The sequence below is a fragment of the Phoca vitulina genome, unplaced genomic scaffold (assembly GCF_004348235.1).
Source record: "Phoca vitulina isolate PV1807 unplaced genomic scaffold, GSC_HSeal_1.0 scaffold8, whole genome shotgun sequence".
In the NCBI taxonomy this organism is placed as follows: domain Eukaryota; kingdom Metazoa; phylum Chordata; class Mammalia; order Carnivora; family Phocidae; genus Phoca; species Phoca vitulina.
The window spans coordinates 62,851,776-62,873,818 of NW_022589711.1; the positions used below are offsets into that span (position 1 = coordinate 62,851,776).

A 22,043-nucleotide genomic window follows, 5' to 3' on the forward strand; every position below is an offset into this window, starting at 1 on the left:
AATTTCCGAAAACTTTACAGCAACACCTGGGCCTTGAATTTTCTGGGTGTTTACTGCCTGTCTTTCCCTCACAGATGTTCCAGCAAAGCCTATAGTGTCCCACAGCAGAGGCAGGTCTTCGTACGTTGACATGATATATCATCAGTGTAATGGGCCCATTGTATTGCTGTGGGGAAGAACAGTAACAGGTGTTGGGCTACCATCCCATGACAGCGTGTGAAGCTTTGCCTGTAGCCTTAGGGAAGCACTTAAAAGGTCCATTCTTTTCTCTCCCACATGAAGGCAAATTGATCTCAGTTCTTGGAACCCTGTACTTGTCAGAGTCTTTTCCATGAATCTCTTTGAAGATGAAGCACTTTTGCAGCAAGATTTTTGCAAAAGCATCAGAGTAAAATAATAACCGTCTATAATGACAAAAGACTTTTAAAATGGCCATAGCTAAAGATCTGATGAGAGTTCACTATAATGCAATCGACAAGGAAATTTGGTTATTTCTGTGGCATACATTTTAAAATTATGACTGATAACATTATTCCAGGACCTATCAGATTTTTAGGAATTCCATATAAATATACCCTAAGGAAAGTTTATTTGATAATGCATCCTTTTTAATTTAACATATCAAATAAGCCTAATTAGTTTAATATCTCTCCTTTATGAGGAGAGAGAACACATCTTTTGAGATGCTCCAGGAATCTGAAAAATCCCAAAATTAGGACAAGGTCCACAAGCCCTCATTTAAAATTTGATTTTGGATAAATAAATAAATAAATAAAAATTAAATTTGATTTTGGTGAAGTTTGTCAAAAATATCAAGAGGTTTAAAACACTTGATTGAAAAAGTCACTGTGAAACAATACTTAATTATCAATGTAACCAAAGTGACAATTAAAGACTTCAAAGGCAAGTACAGAAAGTTATATAGTTCTAAAAAACTTAGCTCTTTTAATGGAGAAGACTCAGTTTTCCATAAGTAATCAAAGACCTGATAAAGACAGTATAAAGCACAGGAAATTATTTTGATAAAACACAGAATCTTTGTTTTCTAGGCAGATTACTTAAAAGGTAAAGAAAAACGTTTCATAATCTCATCAAGAACAAACCAATAGCCCAAGAAAACTTTGTCCTTGTAACAGATGAAAGAAATTAAGCTTCAGTTTTACATAAGTGCACTATTGATATTAAAGCTTACTCTCCTTTTTTTTTTTCTTAAGATTTTATTTATCTATTTGACAGAGAGCTAGAGAGAGCCAGAGAGCACAAGCAGGGGGAATGACAGAGGGAGAGGGACAGGCAGGCTCCCCAACAAGCAGGGAGCCTGATGCGGGGCTTGATCCCAGGATCCTGGGATCATGACCTGAGCTGAAGGCAGATGCTTAACCGACTGAGCCACCCAGGCACCCCAAAGCTTAGTTTTCTTCAAGCCAATTAAATAGAGCTCTTTTGCCAATTAATTTTGGTAATACTCTCCAGAGGAAGAAAAACATCACGTAAGTAATATATATCTATGGGCATACATAACATACACAAACAGAGATCCCATAGCTTTCATTCAAAAACTTTAGCTATTAATCTGGTACGATATAAAATTCACTGGCTTATGAAACAGTTAAATCCAAATGTGTCTCTGGCAGGCGGAACAAGTGAAGGTTACCCACTCACATGGCTAAAGCGTTTTATTAATATTTGTAGAGAAGACTTTTAAGATTTGTATGTGCCCTTTATTAGTAATCTTATGGAGGTTGTGGACAGGAGTTGCGGCAAGGAAGCTTCTACAGCAATCTATATTTTAAAAAGCATCCCTCCCCCTTCTTTTCCTTCGGACTCAGGCAATTGGCAGGGCTTTTGTTGTCTCCTGGGGTACTTGTATTTCAAGGACATAAGATTTACAACTTCAAGAGACAGAAAAAGAATGCAAGTTTCTCCTACTAAGAGTTTTGGGGTATCATTCTTTATTATCGGAAATCTAGGGTAGTTACTATTTAAATTCTCCCTTTGTGCTGGGGTCAGACTGCATGAGGCTGTCGGTTGTCACTGTCAATCACAACATCCCCCTCTTTGCTCTTGGCTCTCTTCACTTTCCCAGGTATTCCTTTCACCTCCCACGGCCCCAATCAGGCTTTGTCACAAACTGTTGGATCTTAACCCAAGGCATCTTGCACCCTCTGAGCTTTGCAAAATTGACCATTAAGTCCTCTAACCTATTATCTTGCTTTCCCATCCTCTCTGCCAGCCCCAAAGGTAGCAGAATAGTTGACAAGTGCATGTCCTTCTGTGGCCCCAGTTCTTCCAACTTTCTAACTGGAACTTCAGCCTCTAGCTGGACATTAGTGGCCAGACGAGCTGCCCGCATGAGAGGTGGGCCCCGGGGGCAGCCGCTCATTTCCCTTCTTTGTCACAGTGTGCTATGTGTAGTTTCTCAAACAAGTGTATCAGACCTGCTGGCGTTTTCAGGGTGTCCTGAGACTCGCATGGCGAGCCAAAAGCATCTAACACAGGGACCACCTCTCCCCACACGGAGGTCAGTGGCCAAAGCAAGATTGCCCCCGAGAATGCCTAACTTTCCCAAGGCCCATTACTTTGGTCTCCTGGCTGGCTTGTCAATTGTTGGTTCATAAACTGGGCCCATACACAGAGGGCAAGGAGAGACCTAGGAAAGCGGCACACCACACCATATTGGTAGGTGGCAGGTTTCTTAAGCAAGGGAACTTACATATGAGGCTTGTCTTATGTGGCTGCAAGATGAGATCTCTACACCTGCCCACCAGAATCTTAAAATGTTTATACAGAGGCCCTCACTGGGTTCAGTCACATATACCGTCCAGATGGTCTCCCCAACACCTTCTTCTCTCAAGGCTGCATCCTTAGAACAGCCTTCACTGTGGGAACAGTAGGCAGATCAGACATTCAAAGGCTGGGGGAGGAGGTGAGGAGCCTCTAATTACCCACGTTTAGCTCGAGGGCCCCCTGGCAGTCACAGCCTCTCAATTACCTCCTCCAACAACACCATTTTAATGTGGAGAAACAGGGACATAGATTTTGTCACTTGTTCAAGGTCACACCACAATTAAGTGATAGGACTAGGATTCCTACCAAGACTAACTCCAAAACTTCTGCTTTTAATCACTATTTCTAATACTAAGGATGTTTACATTTTTTGCAGGCCCTGAACCAATCATAGAACTTAAAAGTTGTTGGTCACCAGAAAAATAATTCCTTTATCAAAGGTTTTCTCTCATTTAAGAGACTTTTAAAAGCTATTTTAAAAGCAACAACAATAAGGGAAATCAGAAAGTTGGGGGAGGAAAGGCTAGGAATTACCCAGAATTCCCATGACATTAATAAATTAACTGTTTTCATTTTTTAATGTTTCTTCCAGTCTTTGTCCGATCTGTATACATAATTATATGTAATTTCAAAGCCATTTTAAATGACTAGCTAGCATTGACAAGATAAATTCATCAAATGAGTTGTCTTCTTAAAAACCTACAAAAATTATTTTAATTCTTCCCTCCACATTCTGGGTTTCATTTCCTTTTCTAGAACAATAACAACAACAGATTCTTGAAGAATTCTGATTCACACAACAGATGTGAGGATTAGAGAACCTGCTGGCTAATTGGAGATGAGTTTCACTGGAAACAATCACTTGAAAACAAACTATATGTGGTAAATTCCTGTCCCTGGTAGCTTCTCAGGATACACCGAATTTATCCCACCAAAGAGTTCTGTTTTTGTGGAACTTCAGATGCCCTGAGTCTCTATATCAGCATTTTCCAAGCTGTGTTCTAGAGAACCCTGATGACAGATGCACACTCAGAGGTTCAAGGTAAATACATTTAAGGACTATTGTTTACATCCCCACTTAGAGATTTAAAATATACGTTAACATATGAAGAGCCTGGGAAGTCATGCAGTAAGGAACATGTTCACTTTTGTCCAGAAGTTGCAAACTAGTTACTTCCAGGAGATAAAGATAATGATCTGGCGATGGCCATGATGAAATGGAGGCCACACATATCACCTGAGAGTTGCTGCTTCTAGTCATGCAATATTAACAGATCTTCATGAGATATCTGAAATCTGGGTTTTGATGGAAAATTTTGCATCCAATTTGAGGGGACAAAAACATGTCTGTTGGCTAGATTGGGCTCATAGGCCACCAATTTGCAGCCTCTGCTTTAACCTACAGTTTCTTAAGTTCATTTGACCACAGAACTCTTTGTTTCTAGAATACTCTTTGGGGAAATGCTACCATACTTCATTATTCTGTCAATCCTTCAAGGTCCTTTCTCTACACCCAGTCTTCTTTCTGTGTTCCAATCTTCAAACCTAAAGTATGTTCCAGTTACTATGATTGTGTAACAAATTACTCCAACACTCGTGGCTTTAAAAAGCAATATTTATTTTGCTCAAACAATATGTAATTTGGGTAGAGCTCAGAGAGGATGGCTCATCTTTGTTCCACCGTGTGTCAGTGTGGCTCGATGGCTCACGGTGATGGTGAGGGGTGGGAGTCATCCAAAGGCATTCTCAGGGCACCCGGCTGCTCAGTCCATGGAGCGTGCGACTCCTGATCTCAGGGTTGTGGGTTCCAGCCCCACGTTGGGTGTAGACATTGCTTAAAAATAAAATCTTTAAAAAGCAAACAAAAACAAAAGCATTCTCACTCCCATGTCAGATGGCTTATGCCAGTAGTCACCTCACACCTTAGCTGCAGCAGACAGCTAGAGCGCCTACATGTGGCCTTTCTTTGTGGCCTGGGCTTCCTTGCTACATAGATAGATAGCCATCTGGATAGCTAGATTCCAGGAGTGAGTGTCCTGAGAGGAAGAGGGAGAGACAGGCAGAAACCGTATCACCTTGTAGGATCTAGCCCCAAAAGCCACAGCAGGTCATGTCCATTGCATTCTATTTGTCAAGGCAAGTATTCAAAGATGGGCAAGGGACTCCACCTCTTAATGGAGTGTGGCAAGGTTCTGGAGAGGATGAGGGGCCAGAAATACTGCTTTAGCCATCTTAGAAGATGCAATCTGTCATAAAAGGAAAGAATGAAGTATCTTGAATTGTGGCTCTTTTATTTACCAAAATTAGTGTGACTTTAACAAGTAATTTCGTCTCTTTTTACATCATTTGTTCACCTTATCCTGAGTTACAGTTGCCTCGATTTTTATTTTATCATTGGAGAGTGAACTTCTTGAGAGTAGTACCCACATGTAGGTGTTTTGTTTGGTTTTATTCTTTAATATTGCTATAATGCAAAGCACAAACACATAGTTTGGATTTAGTAAATATTTCTAATACCTTATTTTATTAAAGCTAGTAGGGAGTTACTCAGTAACTTTCACCACGTGTGGCCATGGCTAAAAGAGAAGAAAGCCCCTCTGGAACTGAATCGCACTGCCTGTTGTTCATGATTGTTCTGTGTTGGTCTCAGCCTATCAAGAACCAGTGTCGTGGTTGGACCGGCCCTTGTGGTTCTTATTATGATTTCAAGATGCTCTCAGCAATAACCACCAGGAAACTTTGAAAAAGAAAAAGTGCATTACTTACAATTCCTGGAAATTACATGGCCCACCTGGGGCCACACAGTGAGGTCATGGGTAGAGAGAAAGAGAGCAGGCCTGGGGTTCTGCTTTTATGGGGGTTGAGGGTGGGGAGCTAGGGTTTTGAAGGCTCACTCCTCATTGGTGAATTTAACACATAAGTGCAGGAATTTAAAGCATGGGAAGAGAAAAAAGCAAGCGACCCAAATGGTCAGTTGTTGAAATTAACCAAGATCTCTAAAATGAGGGGGGAGGGGGGCACGCACAACCTGGCTCTTTATCTAGAGTGAGTGGCACAATGTGGTTATTCAAGGTAGCCATCTTTGACATGGATGCCTCATCAATCAAAGCCTAAGTCAGACACTTGCCTTTTACAAAAACTACTTCCTAACTACACAATGTTAGTTCAAAGGAACAGAGAGAAGCAAGAGATGCTTCTAGTTTAGGGTTTTTGGAGAAACATCATGGAGGAATTGAAATTGAAAAGAAACATTTTTTTAAGGTTTTACTTATTTATTTATTTATTTTACTTGTTTATTTAAGGTTTTACTTTTTTAAGGTTTTAAGGTTTTACTTATTTATTATTTTACTTATTTACTTATTTACTTATTTACTTATTTAGATAGAGTGAGAGTGAGAGAGCATGCGCAAGTTGGGGGAGGGGCAGCAGGAGAGAGAATCTCAAGCAGGCTCTGCTTCGAGCTCAGAGCCCGTCCGGGCCTCGATCTCACGAATCTGAGATCATTACCTGAGCCCAAATCAAGAGTCGGGCACTTAACTGACTGAGTCACCCAGACACCCCAGAAGTAAGTATTTTTAACCAAATCTTATTTTCACAAAAATAACATGTTAGCAATAGAAAATTTGGGAAATGCTGTAAAATACAAGGAAAGGTGATGGGACAATTACTCATAATCCCATCCCGTGAAAGTAATGCTATTGGTGCATTTCTCTACAGTCATTATTTTCCCAACACGTTATATGTTGTTGTTGTCTATCACTGTGATCATAGTACTTATAAAGGAATGGTATAACCTGAGGCCTGCTCCATGTTGTAATAACTCTTCTTAAATACCATTTTAGGCTACACAACAGTCTGTTTTGTCCATAATCTTCTTAACTTTGGTCCAATTTTTGAATAATTAGGTAGAAGCGAAAGATTTAAATAAAGAGAGGAAAGGTATCTAGAAGAGGATATGTATTTACAGCAAATTAAAACACCAAGATACTCATAGATGTATATTTGTGCTTTGAGATTGTAGGTGATCTTTGTTTCATTCTTTACCTTTTTCTCAGTGATACAAAAACACTAATAAGCACACCTACATTTACTGAACATTTTCCATATGTTTCATGCCACAGATATATTTTCTTATTTAATCCTCATAATGACCACCCAAGATCACTACTGTATGTTCATTTTAAAGATAAGGAAAATGAGACCTAGAGGAGTCAAGGGTCTTGCCGAAGGTCAGTGATGAAGCCACATTTGTTCCCAGGTCCATCTGAGGAGAGAGCTGTTGTTCTTAGCCACTCTACCACATGTCCCAAGTTTCTTATGAATATCTACCATTGTTATAATCAGAAAGCTATTTTTAAAAATGAAAATGGATTGCAGATAGCTCATTTCTGGTGTAAGCAGATAACTTATTACCTGTAGAGTCTAAAAAAAAAACCGTCTACAAAATCCCAGAACAGCTAAGAAAATCATCAATACATAAAATCCCCTCAGTCATGTCTACAATGGTTAAAATTCAAGTTTGTTTCAGGTTTCTCTAAAATTGATTAGAAATAGAAAAAAGAAGCAGTGTTAATTGCAGTTATGTGAATGAAATCTGGATTCTGAGACTGGATGAAAATTGATTGTGCTAAAAGTAGTCATCTGTAATTAAATGAATCTGTGCTGTGCACTTTAATTAGTCAGCAGAACTTATTCTAAGTGGTAACAGTAAGTCCTGGTGTATCTCATTAAATAAGAGCCTGGCAGCCTCACCTCCACTGAGGTCCTGTTTTCTACAGCAGTCTTGTTTCTGCATCCACGCTCTAAATTGAAACTGCAGGAAAGGTGATGCATCCTTTTGTAATCCAGAGGTACATGTTATGAAGTCTTCTTCATTCTTTCATTCAGAAGAACTGGGAAAATCGGTAATTATATTCACTCGATAGATTTCTCTTAGTTTCTGTGCAGACAAGCTGAACTGGGAAAAACTATTCAAGAAAACGAGTCTCCAAAATTTTTTTCAAAAAATTTTTTCCAAATTCCTCAGCATCTAAATATTCAGGTTTATGGTATTTAAAAAAGGACAGGTAATTGTTCTGTTTATTGTCGTTTTGAAACTTTTAAAAAATTAGAACAGCAATGCATACTCATAGAAAATGCAGAAAGTGCAGAAAAGTATAAAGAAGCAGGAAAAACACCACCCATCATCTCTTCATTCAAAGACAGATTACTCTTAACATGGCAGCATATTTCCTTCTAGTTTTTTATCAAGCCATTGCTTTTGTATATCTGAGATCATTCTTTTGCATAATTTGGTATTCTGCTAAAAAGACTTGTTAAAAAAGACACTTTGAGTTTTATTCCTAACCTTAACCTGGATAAGTGGTGGCCATTCCATGTGCTTCTAGCATCTCAAACACAGATTTATCAAGGTGCCTGCTACCCTGAGGCTTCAAGGGGAGGCCTCTGCTGAAGGGACAGGACCCACTCCTGTGGTAGGAAGGAGTATTGTGGACATAATAAAGGAGAATAACAAGACCTACTATTTATTTAGCTGCCTGGGATTAATCACATTGGGCTGGCCCTTATTTCTTGAGCATTTATATCCAGAAGAAATAAGCGTATAATTATCATTCAGAGCAACTTTGAGGAGTTCCCACCATAGAACCACCACCACCAGGCATGAGGATAGAGTAGAAGGTATGACTAGAAGGATTGAAAGGTGAAGGACAACCTTGATGGTGTGTCAGCAAGTCACAGGACTTAGAATCATAGAAATTGAGATTTGCAGATAAGAGTATGCATCTCAGTCCCAGACTCAGGTGTTCAAGCAATAACATCCCTTGTTTTCTTTAAAGAAAATTAAGTAGTTTCCAAGCATCTCTCTTACCAACTTAGACTCAGACACCAAATATGGAAGGATTATGTGGTGCCAGAAATCAAGGGCAGAGTCTCCACCCTCTTGTCTGTCATGCTGACGGCTAACAGCCAACAAGCCCCAACTGAAATCCAGTTTCTGTCTATGTCCCTCCCATGTCAGAATCAGAGTTGAAGTCAGCCCCCCAGTCATACCTTCTGTCACCCTCTTGGAAGTCAGGCCAGTTCGCAGGGAAAAACCTAAAAGCTAAGCACCAGTCTCCCACTCATCTCAGAATCCACCACCCTCCTTGTCTTCCCTGCCCCTGGAAAGTTCCCTTTCCTCCCTTAAGTTCTTTAAAATATTTGCCCCTTTTTCCTCACACCAGGACACCCAAAGTACTCTGTTTAGGCTTAACAAAATAGAAGCCAACCAGGGACAGATCTTGCAGAAAATTTCTGTTTCAGTCCTCCCCTGAGGTAAAAGGGAGCAAATGGCCTGGTTTCCCTTTTGGAAAACATAAAGGAAAATTATAAGGAGAAAAACACAAAGTAATATTTTTCAAAAAACCATCCTGCCATAGACAAGACCTTGACTAAGAGGACTCAATTAAGTTCACACCAAAAGCCAAGGTCCTTCATTCTTTAGCACCAGGAGGCCATGTTTGCCATAGGTGATGAGCAAGGGCTTGGAAGCCAGACTGGGGTTCTGATGCTATGCAATCCTAGCTTTGTGACCATAATCCTCTATGCTCAGTTTTCTCCTAGCAAGGTGCCTGGCACAGAGTAGGGTCAACTAATGTTATTTTCCCTTGTCCATGGTCAGCTGCTTCCCCAAGTCACTGCCCATTCAGTCCCAAAGCCATTGCTGTAATTCCTCATATCCTGAGAGCAACTCTAAGACCATCGTTCCTAAAATATATGCCCGGTGCCCACACTTGAAACTGCTCAAGTAATGGATTTTGAGCTGAATTTGGCATATACGATCCTTGTCCTTCAGATGGTAACTATTTTCCTGCTGGAGAAAGTCACAACTAATCCAATTTAACACTCTGACCACTTAAGTACCCTCCAGGAGCTCTTCAACCGTGAGTATCATTGGATGTGGCCAGTTTGAACATTTTATTCCTCCTCAGAACTCATTCTGATCTATGAGGAAAACTGTCTTTTTAGAAATAAACCAGGTGACATAACATGGTCTTAAATCCATCTCTCTTCATTTTTCCTGTCTCCTAGTCAGATACAGAGTTTTGGGATAAGATGCAAGCAGAATGGGAAGAAATGGCCCGGAGGAACTGGATATCGGAGAACCAAGAAGCTCAAAACCAAGTTACAATCTCTGCTAGCGAGAAGGTGACTGATTCTGTTCTTATATATGCTGACCAGTTTTCTCAACCTCTTTGCATCATATTTTTATAAATTAGTCATTAACTATTTTGCAAAAAATTCAAGAATTAAGTAGACAAATTATTGTCAGCCTGACCTAGAAGAAATTCTGGTGGATGAAAACAATATAATCATCCAATGTGTGAAGACAGCAAAGCTAGAATGAAATATCCTTATTTTTATCAATGTTAATACTGTTTGACAGCCAACAAAAGCTTGCATTCTTGACTGCTGGCAAGTTACTGAACTAACTGACGTGGAGGGTGGGCTGGAACAAGAACTGGCTAATCTCACAATGCTTTTTGTCAGTCATTCATGTGAGCCATGTGGACGAGCTAAGAGAAATGGTATCAGTGGACAGGGGAGTGAGGTGGGGCTTAGGGCTGTATTGCCCAGGTGGTCCTTACACAGCTAACAAAGAAACACAGTGGAAAAGATACCCTTCACGCAGCCAGGTCAAGTCCCAGGGACAAGTCCCAATCCCAGCATATTCCCCTCAAAGGAGCCCCAGCAAATGTGTGAGTTCAGTCAACAACCAGCCAAATTACCCATGAAGTCCCAGTTGCCTTTGGGTTTATGCTTTTAAAGACACTTGGTGAAAAAAATAATAAAAACAGATAAATAAATAATAAAAAATAAAAACACTTGGTGAAGAGGGGAGGGACACTTTTGAGAAATAAATTTAAAGGACTTGAAAGATAGAAAAAGATATGGAATTTTCTTACTGAAGGAAAAACTATATATATATGTATATGTATATACATATAATATGTATGTATTATGGATTTTTTGTGGTAGAGGAAGTCTCAATAATATTCAGTTCTGGATAACTTCCATTTGTTCAATCAACAAATATTTATTGAATGCTTACCTAGCAATAGATATGATGATGAATAGTCTCCAATCTTAGAGGATTTTCAATCTACATAGTCATTAAAATGTCTTCCTGCCAGTATTCTCTGCCCCTCAGTAGGCAAGGCAATCTCATAAAATTAGAGTATCTTATTAAAAATAACCCTCTTCTACAAAGAAATCAAAGCTAGGCAAGAAGAGAAAACATTGATATAGATTGGCAGACTCTAGGCTGTAATTCATGCGCCTGAGGCATGGCTGGGGCCCTGAGCTCCTCGCCCCTGGGACCCCATATCTGTAACACCACTACATAAACTGGTCATACCCTGTGGCTTTGATAAGGGGGTTTGTCTTTCTCAGCAACAACGGAGAATGAAAGTCTCCATTTAATCTATTTTTAAACCTTAGTAGCATCATTAACAGACTAGCTTATTTGTATCTATCAAATTAGAAGGATATTATGATGATCTATGCTGGTAAGGTTGCAACAAATCATTTCTCTCAGATATTTCCAATTAGAGTTTAACTTGGGACAAATTTTTCTCAAAAGCAATTCAGTTATACATATCAAGGGCCTCAAAATAGTTCATAGCCTTTAGTCTACAAAAGCCCTCTAGAAGTCTATCCTAAGTTAATAATCATACGCAAAGATTTGAGCACGAGGTTTTCTCTGTAACTTTATTTATGAGGACAAAAAAATCAAAAGTAACCTGAATATCCATCAGTAGGAGCTTGGTTAAATAAGTTTTTGCACAATGCAAATAATTTTAAAAACTAAAACTAAGTGGGGCTTAAGCTACAAAACTGCATATATGGTATGAGCTTATTTGTTTAATTTATATATTCATAGAAAAAGATTATTTATACATTCTGTACAATTTAAATTTTTGAAAGAAAAGACCTATAACTTTAAAACATGTATTCTCAATGGGGCAAATATAGCCCCCTATGGGACAAAAACTGGTTCAAGGAGCAGGAAGGTAAAAAAAATCGTAGATAGTAGAATGGTTTGTAGCCCTCCAAAGGGTCAGAGCACATAAACAGATGTACAGCATGTGGCATTAACATTTCAGGGGAATGGATGGTAGCACTTAGCAAAAATACGTCTAAAACTCTGGATTTTTTAAATCTCAGGGGGAAATGGGTAAAACAAAAAGAGCAAAAGAGTAATAGAAAACAAACTCCAAAATATTAGCAGTGATAGGGGTTGTGGCGTGATGGGTAACTTTTGTTTCTTTTTATATTATTCAATAACAGAATAATATCATCCAAAATTTATACAATGAAAATGTCCTACCTTCATAGGAAGGGGGAAAAACAGTAATTTCAATTTAATTGAAATAACTTAAATAAATTCAAATTCAAAAAGAGCTTACTGAATATCAGAACGAAGAGATGATGGATCTCATAGTGCCCTTCTCCGTGTTGTAGGGATATTACTTTCACACTGAAAATCCCTTCAAGGATTGGCCTGGAGCATTTGAAGAAGGCTTAAAAAGACTGAAGGAAGGGGACCTGCCTGTCACCATCCTGTTCATGGAAGCAGCGATTCTTCAGGACCCTGGAGACGCAGAGGTAACATTTTCCCTTCTTCCTGCTCGGCTCACAAAGTGGCTGCGTGTGAGTGAGGGACAGGGGGCGCCACAGAGCTCCCCTCGGCTGCATTTGCATCAGGGAAAGGCTCCCAAAGGTGTTAACCTGGCTTACTCGGCTATGTGTTCAAAAGTTACATATAGGTACCTGTTCGCTAACCAAATCAAGTGTGCAGTATCTACAGTGCCCAAAAATAAAAGGGTGGGGACAAGAAATGAAAAACCAAAATTGTCAACCTGGAGGCTCAGCAGTGGTTTTCAGGGGGCAGTGTATAGTTTTGTCTAGGACTAGAGCCACGCCATATCTCACCCTTGGTTCGCTCACTCAACGTTTACTGAGCACATACCGGGTCCTAAGAATTGTGCCAGGCACTGGCTTCAAATATTGAAGAGCTGGGAAAATGGAACTGTTGAAAAGATACATTTGTGTTCTATCTGGAGAGGCAAGTGTAATAAATGCAATGTCAGAGTATGCACAGGATGCTAGGGGAGCAGAGAGCAAGGCTCCTGAGGGGGCCTTCCCCTACAATTAAATCCAAAGCTGAGTTTTGAAGGAGGCGGGGCTTAATGAAAGACAGCAGGGGCGGCGGAGGCGTTAAGAGGGAGTGGTTTGTGTGTGGACCGTGGGGCATGAAACGTTGTTCCAGAGGGTAGAGGGGAGGAGACAATGGTGGGAGAGGAGGCAGGAAAAGTGGGTAAGAGTCTGAACTTCATGAAAGCCGGGAAACCACTAGGGGACTCTACTCAGCAGAGGGATACAACCCAATTTGCCTGTTCGAAAAACCCCGTACTCTGAGGTGTGGAAGGTGATGGAGACTGAGGCCAGGAGACCACCCAGAGAGGCTTCGCCATCCTCCTTTGGTCCACTATGTTTCTAAACCTGCAGAGGCCTGTAATAAGTTAGTGGCAGGTGTAAAGTCTTCTCTTTTAGTTTGGGAGTAATTTTCAGGAATCGTCTTATAAGGAATATTCCTCATAAGGAATTTGCAGAAATTTTAGGGAGTGGTATATACGGTGCTGAGAGGGCAGTATAGAGTAGTGGTTAAGCTTCTAGGCTGTGCTGTCCTAACTGTGTGGGTTCAAATCCCTGCTCTACCGCTCATGAGCCATGAGCCATGTGATCAGAGACAAGTCATTTAAACCATCTCAGTTCCATTTCTTCATACATAAAATGGAAGTCACGATTATAATAACTATTCATTGGGTGTTGTGAGGATCAAATTAGTTCATATAAATGAAGTGCTTAGTTCAGTGCCTGGTGCATCAATAATTAGCCTTCATTATTATTACTGGTTGTACTTAAAGTTTGTATAGGAAGGATGAGTAAACCAATCACTAGGTTAAAGCCCTGGTATCTTGTCAGTCAAAACGTTGATAGTGGAACAAGATTGAGCTGAGAATTGGAACGTGAACCAAAATATTGGAATTTTTAAGAGGAAGAGAAAGTCATTACATTAATAGAAAACTGTAGACCAACCCCCAAAAGAATATCATCTTACATTTCTAAATGCTGCGGTGTTTTCATGTGTATTATATAGTTTGACACAACAACCCTGGAAGCTTAAAAAAAGAAGTATACATTATTATGTCAGATTCATAAATGAGAAGATTAGGACACTGGGTAACTAATGGATCCCAACCAAGGACCCAGGGCTTCTGAATCTTGGAGACCCCAAAATTCAGGTAAAGGACGATCTGTGAACAGTGAAAATGACACCATGCTCAAAGGCTAGCGAGAAGCCCCCAGAGAGGGACTGTTTCATCAAACTTAAGAAGCATTCTAAGATGTATGGAAGGTGAAATCAACATAGTGGCTGCTCTGTGTACATTTGAATGAATAAAAAGAATCACTGATATTTGGGAGGAAAATAATCAGTATTTTTTATGAGTTTATATGGCATGGGTAATAATAACTCAGGATGATAAAGCCAATATAATTTTTATAGCCCTTGAGGATGCTTCTATGTATCTTCATATAATTTTGCTTTAAAATGTCTGTAGGTGGGAGAGATATGCACTCCCCAAACCCTTTTATTTTTATTTTTTTAAAGATTTTATTTATTTATTTGACAGAGAGACAGCGAGAGAGGGAACACAAGCAGGGGGAGTGGGAGAGGGAGAAGCAGGCTCTTCACTGAGCAGGGAGCGCGATGCGGGGCTCAATCCCAGGACACTGGGATCATGACCTAAGTCGAAGGCAGAGGCTTAACGACTGAGCCACCCAGGCGCCCCAAAATCCCCAAATCCTTTAAAATCCGTAAGACTGATATACCCCCATCCCCAGCAAATTTGAGGACAGTGTATGTAATGAGAGGTTTTGTTCATGTGGATTGTTCTTTTAATGGTGTGAGAATTATTGTTCCTCTAAGTATATAGGGAAAAATTTGTTATATTAAAAACTTTCATTTAGATATGAAAAATGTTATCTGCTTGAAGATATTCTTCACATTGTCAACAATAGCAAAGGATTAGAAACAACCTGACAGCAATAGGGAATTGGTTGAGTAAATAATAGGATATCCACTCAACAAAATTTAAATTAAAAATTATAAGTATGAGGATTTTGTAAAAAATGAAAAGTGCTCATGATGCAATATAAAGTGTAGGCTATACAATTATGTATGTATTATATTGCATTTTATATGTGCTTTATGCATTTTAACAGTGATATTAGAGCCATGAACACATGAGAGTGGAGGATTTTGTTTTATTTTCCCTAGTTCCTAAATTTTCTGTTAGCTCTTATAGTAACAGTCAGACTTGCATCTATACAAACTGGTTTCATTTTGTACATCTTGAGATTCCTTACCATATAAAGTCTACACTCTTTAGGTTCATTTCTGGGTTATTTTCCATCCCCTTTCCTCACAAATGCATACTTTTATATATTTATCTTTTGGTTTTAAGACACCTAATACCATGAAATCTCAGATACTCAAATGTTTCCATGTGTCACGGGAGAGTAAATACTGAGAATTTGTCAATAATGGCAGAGGATCTTGACCCAGATGTCAGAAGAGCCTTTGAATAAAGAAATGCTTGTGGTATTTTTCCCTTTTACAAGACTCTCGCGTCTGAGACAGGTTGTTCTGCATGGAGGGATCTAAAGCACAAGAGTGAATCTGCTTCCTCTTGCAACATTGACCTCAGTTGTTTTTTGTAGGCATGGCAGTTCCTCGGGATAACCCAGGCAGAGAATGAAAACGAACAAGCAGCTATTGTCGCCCTCCAGAGGTAGATGAAGCTAAGTGCAAAATTATGGGCTGGGTGGACTTCCTGTTTATCTTGTCTTTTGATCCTTAGGTACATTGTAAAGAATTTGGCCAGGATAAGTGCTGAGAGGCCACATATTACTTAGCTGTAGGAAACAAGAATCTATGAAGAAATAATATTCCTAAATCGCAGTGTTTCATCATCCGCAAATCAGTTGACCTTCATTGGCACAAAAGTGTCCATGTCAAAAGCGGTCATAAAATAGACTCATTACATATATAGTTCCTTTTAACTTTCAGCCTTCTGCAACATTTGAAAGTTTTCTTCAGGACAAACGTGCTCAAAATAACCTCAGTGTAATTTTAGCTCCTTGTGTCTACAGAGAATCTCCTGAGAGAGTTTCAGTGACCTACAAGTGTAACTACTGAGCCTGTGACTAAAGGTCTAGACTGCTTTGGGTGGATGTAGCATCACACTTTACCTCATTAGAGCCCCTCTGTAAACCCTGGAAAAATCAGCCCTACCAAATCGACTTCCCCTTTCCCTATATAACATATAATCCCTCCCTAAAGCACTGATGTAGGGACTGTCTAAGGCTCGCTACTCCAAGTCTTCTCCATGGACTACCAGCTTCATTATCACCTGGGAGCTTGTCAGACCTGCCCAGCCTCAGGCCCATCCAGGCCGACTGTATTACATACTCTGCATTTTACCAGATCCCCAGATGATTCTCAGGCACCTCAAAGTTTGAAAGGCCCCTGCTAGAGGCCAGTGGGATAGCATGAGGGGGAGCAGCTGTAGCCTGTGCCTCGTGTAAACCCACATCGGTAGTCTAGAAACACAGGAATTTCCCTCTCCTTTATAAAACACTGTACAGACTTTCATCTCTGCGTATCCAAATTTACCTCTAGTCAGTTTGCTTTGCGGATACGATACATTTAATAGATCAATAACAGAGCAGCGCTAAAACAATGCTAGCCCCTCCTCATGAGATAAACTCCTAATAAATTTTGTGCAAGGATTAGCCACCTTTTCTATAGTTTTAAAACAATTTACTAAATAACCAGACCTAGCGCTCATTGAGAGGAGTTTTAACTTTCTTACACACATACTTAGGTCCCAATTTTCACACAGATAAATGTGGTATTTTCCAAGGACTTAACATAAACTTATCCATGCTTTTGCACCATTTAATTAATAAAGACCTCAAATTTCCTAAAGAACTGTTAGACTCTGGCTCAGAAAAAATCTGAAATTGGCTATTTATTTACCTGTTTACTTATGTCTTCTTGCAGGTGCTTAGAATTACAGCCCAACAACTTGAAAGCTTTGATGGCTCTGGCCGTGAGTTACACTAACACCGGCCATCAGCAGGATGCCTGTGAAGCTCTAAAGAATTGGATTAAGCAAAATCCAAAGTACAAATATCTTGTGAAGAGCAAGAAGGGATCTCCAGGCCTTACTCGGAGGATGTCCAAGTCTCCAGTTGATAGGTATCCTTCTAATTAAGTTACAGTTGGCAGTAAACACCCATTTACACAATTAGGCACCTTAAGGGTAATTAACAAGCCTCACCAGGGCACCTGGGTGGCTCAGTCGTTAAGCGTCTGCCTTCGGCTCAGGTCATGATCCCAGGGTCCTGGGATCGAGTCCCACATTGGGATCCCTGCTCAGCGGGAAGCCTGCTTCTCCCTCTCCCACTCTCCCAGCTTCTGTTCCCTCTCTCGCTGTCCCTCTCTCTCTCTCTCTCTGTTGAAAAAATAAATAAAATCTTAAAAAAAAAAAAAAAACAAGCCTCACCAGCAGCCATTTCGGATGCATTCCTGCTAGAAGAGCAACTCTGATGACAAAGATTGATGCTGAGACCAGAACCAATGACTGGACACATGATCAAGATTGTGGGCACTCAGACATTTTACCAGAGTACCATAACTGAAAGCAAAAGGCTGTGGACATACAATTAAGCTCAAATAAATTAAAAAATGCACCACATTTCATAAAGCCTGAGAATTGGCTATGAGTAAAAACGGAAGTCCTTCCTTCTAGGGATTTTGTTTCTATCAGCAATAAATCACGATGTTAAATTCATTCTCACGGAGCCCTGGGGTTCTCCACACTGGCACTCATAGGGTCAATGGAACTCTCCTTGTGAAGACCTTACTTAGCACAGTATGTTTCTGTGTATGATGAAATAATTCATGAAAATCAGCAGGTATTTTTTAACATGCAGTATTAATAGTCCTTCTCATTAAGCGAAGATATTTTAGGCACGATTTTTTCCAGTCTTTGATGTTCTCTTGGAACAGAGGACATAATAGTAAATAATATATGTTCAGACTATTTGGAATACACATCTCCATTTTTTCCCTTGTAGCTCCGTTTTGGAAGGAGTTAAGGAATTATATCTGGAAGCCGCCCACCAAAATGGAGATATGATTGACCCAGACCTACAGACAGGTCTGGGGGTACTGTTCCACCTGAGCGGAGAATTTAATAGAGCAATAGATGCATTTAACGCTGCCTTAACTGTTCGGCCGGAGGTAAGTGCACAACAAGAAACCGTAAGGTTCTCTGTTAAAAATAAGTTTCTCACAGGCTACACTTTGCACATTTCTGCTATGTCTTAATTCCCTGCATCCAATGGCTTAATGTGATCAGTACTAATAATATGCTACTGTGGCTGTTAATCCTCAAGTACCTCAAACAGAAATATGAATTGCCTGACAGCATCCGATGGTAGAGGCTCTTTGATGAATGAAAAGTCATTTCACAAAGTCGTCCATACCATTTTTTGAGTAATTCTCCGCCGTCCTGGTCCCTATCCATGAGCCCTGGATAAATTTCTAGCCACCATGCTTCTTCTGCAAGCAGTATGGGAATGCTCGGTCACTGTGGCTCGAGCCGGTTGTTAGCTCTGATTTTGTCCTCAGGACTATTCGTTATGGAACCGGCTCGGGGCAACATTGGCGAACGGAGACCGCAGTGAGGAAGCCGTGGAGGCCTACACCCGCGCCCTGGAGATTCAGCCAGGCTTCATCCGATCCAGATACAACCTGGGAATCAGCTGCATCAATCTGGGCGCCTACAGGTGCAGTATGGTCGTAGGCTGAGAACCAGGAGCCACACTCAGGGCTGAGGTGAAATAACCTGAAAGATTGTTTGCCAGTGAAAATACCTCCTTTTGTAGGAGTAGCCCTCCTCCTCTTGTTAAGGGAACATTTGAACCGTTGCATCCTGAGGCCTGTTGAAGCGGGAACAGTTTGCTTCGGTGTTTCTCAGTCTTTGGAGAGCGGCAATTGTGTTGGCATCTTGTGAAATGCAGATTCCCGGGCCCCTCCCCCTGAGATTTCCATTCAGTCAGCCTGGGTTGGGGCAACTCTCTGAGAAACTTGAACAGTCCAACCCTTCATTTCCCAGGTAAAGAAAAAGAGAACCTTGGGGGGTGGGGCAGGGGGACCCAGCAAAATGACAAGAAGGTCTAGGGCCAGGTTTGGGCAAAGCACAACCAAAAGTCCAGGTTGTCTAAAACTACTTTGCCTGTAAGGTTAGTTACAATTTTTTTAAAGAAAAAGTTTTTTCTTTAAAAAATTTTAAATGGTGGGTTTATGGTTTAAAACGTCTTTCTTGTTTTCTCATTATTCCTCATCGTCCGGTCTATATCCTATATCCTATTTTTTCCTCATCAACAGGACCCATGAACGACCTTTATTTTTGGGGGGTAATGAAAGTATAGGTAAGGGACGCCTGGGTGGCTAAGTTGGTTCAGCGTCTGCCTTCTGCTCAGGTCATGATCTCCAGGTCTTGTGATTGAGTCCCATGTCGGGCTCCCTGCTCCGCAGAGAGCCTGCTTCTCCCTCTCCCTCCGCCTGCCACTCCCCCTGCTCGTGCTCTCTCTCTCTCTCACTCTCTCTCTATCTCAAATAAATAAATTAAATCTTTAAAAAAAAAAAAGAAAGAAAGTATAGGTAATTTTTCCTTCTTTTTATACTTTCTAAATAGGTATTACTTTCACAATTGGACAAAAGAAAACTGTTAGTTTTAAATCCCGCAAAAAACATAAACCTTTTCTCATTCTCAAAAAGAACCAGGCTTTTAGAATCAGAAAAGCTTGGGTTCAAATCACAGCTCTGCCATTTACTGGTTTTGTGACTCTGGGCACATACCTTTGAGCCTCAATTTCTTCACCTGCTTTAAAAAAAAGTGGTAAAATAATATTTAGCCTGCAGGATCATTGCACAGATTAGATATAAATTGCCTAAGCACGGAGCAGTAGTAAGCATTTGTTATTATGATTATGACCATTGCCGTCATCCTCAGGATCCTTATCATTATTTATGCAGATAAGTCATCAGGGAGCATCCCTCTGACATCTGAAGAGCCGCTGTTTCTGAACTGCATTTGGGGGCTGTGCCACTGACAAATATTGAGGTTTCAGAAACTGGTTGCTTCATTTATACTAAAAGAATCTTAGAAAGAACATTAGTCACTGGATTACACCCGTCCTCTAAGAGGACTAAAGAGGCTAAAGCCGGGAAGAGCTGAGTGACTCCGGAGCAGCTGATTTGCTTTATTTTCTGGACCTTGTGGAGGGAGCCTCTGCAGAGGCTGGATCTTACACCAGCCCGCAAAGGGCCCCAGGACGCCTGCGCAGCCTCCTCCCACACCAGCTGGCAAAGGCTGACCGGGTCTGTTTTGTATACTAAGTTCATTCCTGGTCTCGTCTCATTTTCCTAAACTGATTTTATCTTCACCCCTTTTAGTCACTTATTTTCTCACTATGTTGTATGTATGTATTTTATGAGATACCGTACGTCCTTTGTTTGGAACAAGGAGAGATGGAAATAAACACGTATGTACATGTAGACGTATTAAATTCAATTAAAGGAGGCTTTTATAAAGCTTCTAGGTGAATCTTTTTTTTTTAATTTTATTATGTTATGTTAGTCACCATACATCATTAGCTTTTGATGTTGTTCCATGAGTCACTGTTTTCATATAACACCCAGTGCTCCATGCAGTACGTGCCCTCTTTAATACCCATCACCAGGCTAACCCATCCCCACACCCCTTCCCCTCTAGAACCCTCAGTTTGTTTCTCAGAGTCCATAGTCTCTCATGGTTCATCTCCCCCTCTGATTCACCCCCTTCATTTTTCCCTTCCTACTACCTTTTTCTTTTTTTAACATATAATGTATTATTTGTTTCAGAGGTACAGATCTGTGATTCAACAGTCTTGCACAATTCACAGTGCTCACCATAGCACATACCCTCCCCAATGTCTATCACCCAGTCACCCCATCCTTCCCACTCCCCACCACTCCAGTAACCCTCAGTTTGTTTCCTGAGATTAAGAATTCCTCATATCAGTGAGGTTATATGATACATGTCTTTCTAGGTGAGTCTTTCTTAACAGGAACTCCTCATTACAGTGTAGAAAACAATACTTGAGAGACCAATAAAATTGTTTCTTGGCATTCACAAGTGTCAGGCTCGGTAGGGCAACTGTTTGCAGGAAGCCGGGAAGGCCCGTGTTAGGTGGAATTGGGCACATCTACTGAGGGAGAATTTTTAATCCTCAAGATGAAAGTCACGTGTACAGGCGCAAGTCAATTTTGGAGTTGCCAAATAACATACAGAATGCCCAGTTAAATTTCAATTTCAGATAAACAGCAAATACACTTTCAGGATAAGTATTTCCCAAATATTGCATGGGACATACTCATACTAAAAATAATGAACTGTTTATCTGATATTCAAATTTAACTGTGCATCCTGTATTTTTACTGGGTAAATCTGGCAACCTTGACCGCGTGACTACTTCAGTGTTTCAAAACATCTCAGCTGAGATTTGTGGGTCTTTTATTGTCATGCCAGATATGGAAAATCTTATTAAGTACTAAATATTTTGCATTTTTTTTCCTGAGAAAAAAAGACCATCGAGTGAGACATAAACTTTAAATTAATTCTGAAAATAAGTTTAACTTGAGGTGTAAGTGGGTAGTTAGGAAATAATAACCCTCAGTAGAGATGTGACTCAGAAAAGAGCCATGAGCTGGTTCATATGCTTTCATATCCAGCAGAGTCTTGGGACATCTCCCTCAAGAAACGCAGATGTCTGTGTATGTAGCTATAACCCTGGTTGTTTGTCACTGCACATTTTATATAAAAAGTCAAAGGCAAGCCCTTCCCCAGTATTGTATACAATTGAAATAAGGAGAGGAAATTGTTGGTGTGAAACCTGGGTGTAGCATAAGATGCTACCCTTCTGTCAGTAGAAGCCCCAAAGTAGAATTTAGACCAAAGAATCTTAACCTTTTCAAAAGTGAGGACCTCATGGGGCGCCTGAGTGGTGCAGTTGGTTAAGCATCTGACTCTTGG

General features: G+C 40.3%; 1 protein-coding gene across 6 annotated transcripts in view; it reads left to right on the forward strand.

Annotated features, from left to right (window-relative positions):
- The window catches only part of PEX5L (peroxisomal biogenesis factor 5 like), a 216,224-nt gene that overhangs the window by 185,115 nt on the left and 9,066 nt on the right, over positions 1–22,043 (forward strand). For 5 of the 6 annotated variants that reach the window (XM_032407137.1, XM_032407141.1, XM_032407142.1 and 2 more), the window contains 6 exons: positions 9,859–9,975; positions 12,292–12,435; positions 15,616–15,686; positions 16,961–17,158; positions 18,040–18,205; positions 18,596–18,753. In XM_032407137.1, coding sequence (XP_032263028.1) covers positions 9,859–9,975; positions 12,292–12,435; positions 15,616–15,686; positions 16,961–17,158; positions 18,040–18,205; positions 18,596–18,753 — 854 coding nt within the window. Of the gene's footprint in view, positions 1–9,858; positions 9,976–12,291; positions 12,436–15,615; positions 15,687–16,960; positions 17,159–18,039; positions 18,206–18,595; positions 18,803–22,043 lie in introns of all 6 variants that reach the window. The other variant, XM_032407140.1, reaches the window with a different exon arrangement.